Consider the following 1724-nt stretch of genomic DNA (forward strand, 5'->3'; position numbering starts at 1 on the left):
TCCACTGAGAAACTTGCTGTTTCATCAACATATAATTTAAAAACTCTACTTTTGAGGTTAAACAAATGTTCATAACTAATGTAAATAAATTACGTAAATAAATTACAAGTTAAAATGGGCATGGAAATTTCTCTTTTTTGAATCGAAAAAATATTGAATCGCGAGACTAAAGCATCGAACAGAATCGTGAATTTTCTGTATCGTTGCAGCCCTAATATAATTAACCTAATCAAACTTGTTAAAAATAGTTAACCCTTCTCAAATCAATGCAAATGAATTTGAAACCTCTTTAATCTCACTTGTAACCTATTATGTAAACTTAACGGATTTAAACTTATTCAAATCTATGTAAACTCCTTATACTGGTTTTGTATTGATTGAAAGTGGCTTTAACACTATTTCAACTACTTCAAACCAATAAAAATATACTTTAAAACATTAACTTGTGTTAAACTGATATAAAGATAGGACCTAATAAAATATATACTTCTATCTATAGATATATTGTTTTATTTAAATGTTTTGTTGTATAATCAGCTGTATAAAACTCAGATTATGTAAATATTGAGTTTTTGTTTTAACCAATCAAATCTCAGAATCCAGTTAAACTTATGATAAAACTCAAGTTTTATTTGTTTGTTTGTTTATTTTACTCTGACCTTCAAACAGAAACCAGCTGGACTTGTTTTCTTGGTTCTGAAAGACTGGGCCCGTCTTCCTTTCCTTCCAGAACCAACAACACGGGTCCAGATGCGGGTCTTACCCAGCAGAGGTGACGTTTCGGGGCATTTCTCCAGCCTCCTCGGCGGTCCCTGCGTGGTCTTCCGCGGTTCTACCTGCAGCTCGGTTCTGGAGGTGACGGCCCTGATCGTGTCCTGCGTGGGCCGGGTCGTGTTGAGGTGGGACGCCGGCTGTTGTTGTTGTTTCTGGGCGAAGGAGAAGCGCGTGTCCATGGAGCGGACGTAGAAGAAGASGGTGACGGAAATGTGCAGGAAGCAGAGCAGAACCACCAGCTTGCAGGTTCGGTGCAGCAAGCTGAAGCTGACGGTGGAGTCCACGGGCATCCTGGCGACTGGACTCGGTTCCGAGAGCTGGACGACTTTTAACCCCGTCAGAGAGCGGCTTTCCGCCGACAACGCCCCGCCGGTTGTCCGTTATCTGCTGCCGCGGTCCATGATTCGGTCAACCCAGGAGAAAAATCCACAAACTCGCGTCTCCGTGAGTTCCGGAACAAACGGCTCAGATAAGCGCTAGCACAGTTAGCTTCCTGCCCACCCAGCCTGCTTTACGAGTTGGGAGGAAGGAAAAAAAAAAGTTAACGGCTCACAAACTCCCAAACGTCGGTAAGCCGGTCCTTTCTGAACGGAACCGGAACGCGGAAACCTCCCCGAACCCAGAAAAGTTCTGACAAAGTGTCGGCAGGTCAGTGAAAAAGTTTTGGGGCTGACAGACGACGCCGAGAAGAAACCGAGCCGAAGTTTACAGTCAGCACTACAACGTCCATCCGTCCGAGTGACGGAGTGACGCACAGCACATCCGGTTACTGATTTTCAAAAATAAAACACGCCAAGAAATAATAAAACAACTCCTCAGCGGTTTCCTTATGTTTAATTAATAAGATGAAAACGAGCGGTTTAATTTCCTGCATAAACTCATCTGGTCCGATTATTAATCATCAGAGACTGTCGAACATCAAATCACTGGACAATATTTTATTATTTTTT

The 1724-nt window shown here is 42.3% G+C and overlaps 1 protein-coding gene across 1 annotated transcript in view; it reads right to left on the minus strand.

Moving 5' to 3' along the window:
* b4galt1l (DP-Gal:betaGlcNAc beta 1,4- galactosyltransferase, polypeptide 1, like) overlaps window positions 1-1516 on the minus strand; it is an 8635-nt gene extending 7119 nt beyond the window's left edge. Inside the window, exon 1 of the mRNA XM_014029554.1 lies at window positions 764-1516. Coding sequence (XP_013885008.1) covers window positions 764-1064 — 301 coding nt within the window. The 5' untranslated portion in view covers window positions 1065-1516. The remainder of the gene's footprint in view (window positions 1-763) is intronic.
* Window positions 1517-1724: the final 208 nt, after the last annotated feature.

This window comes from Austrofundulus limnaeus, unplaced genomic scaffold (genome assembly GCF_001266775.1).
Source record: "Austrofundulus limnaeus strain Quisiro unplaced genomic scaffold, Austrofundulus_limnaeus-1.0 Scaffold919, whole genome shotgun sequence".
Classification (NCBI taxonomy): domain Eukaryota; kingdom Metazoa; phylum Chordata; class Actinopteri; order Cyprinodontiformes; family Rivulidae; genus Austrofundulus; species Austrofundulus limnaeus.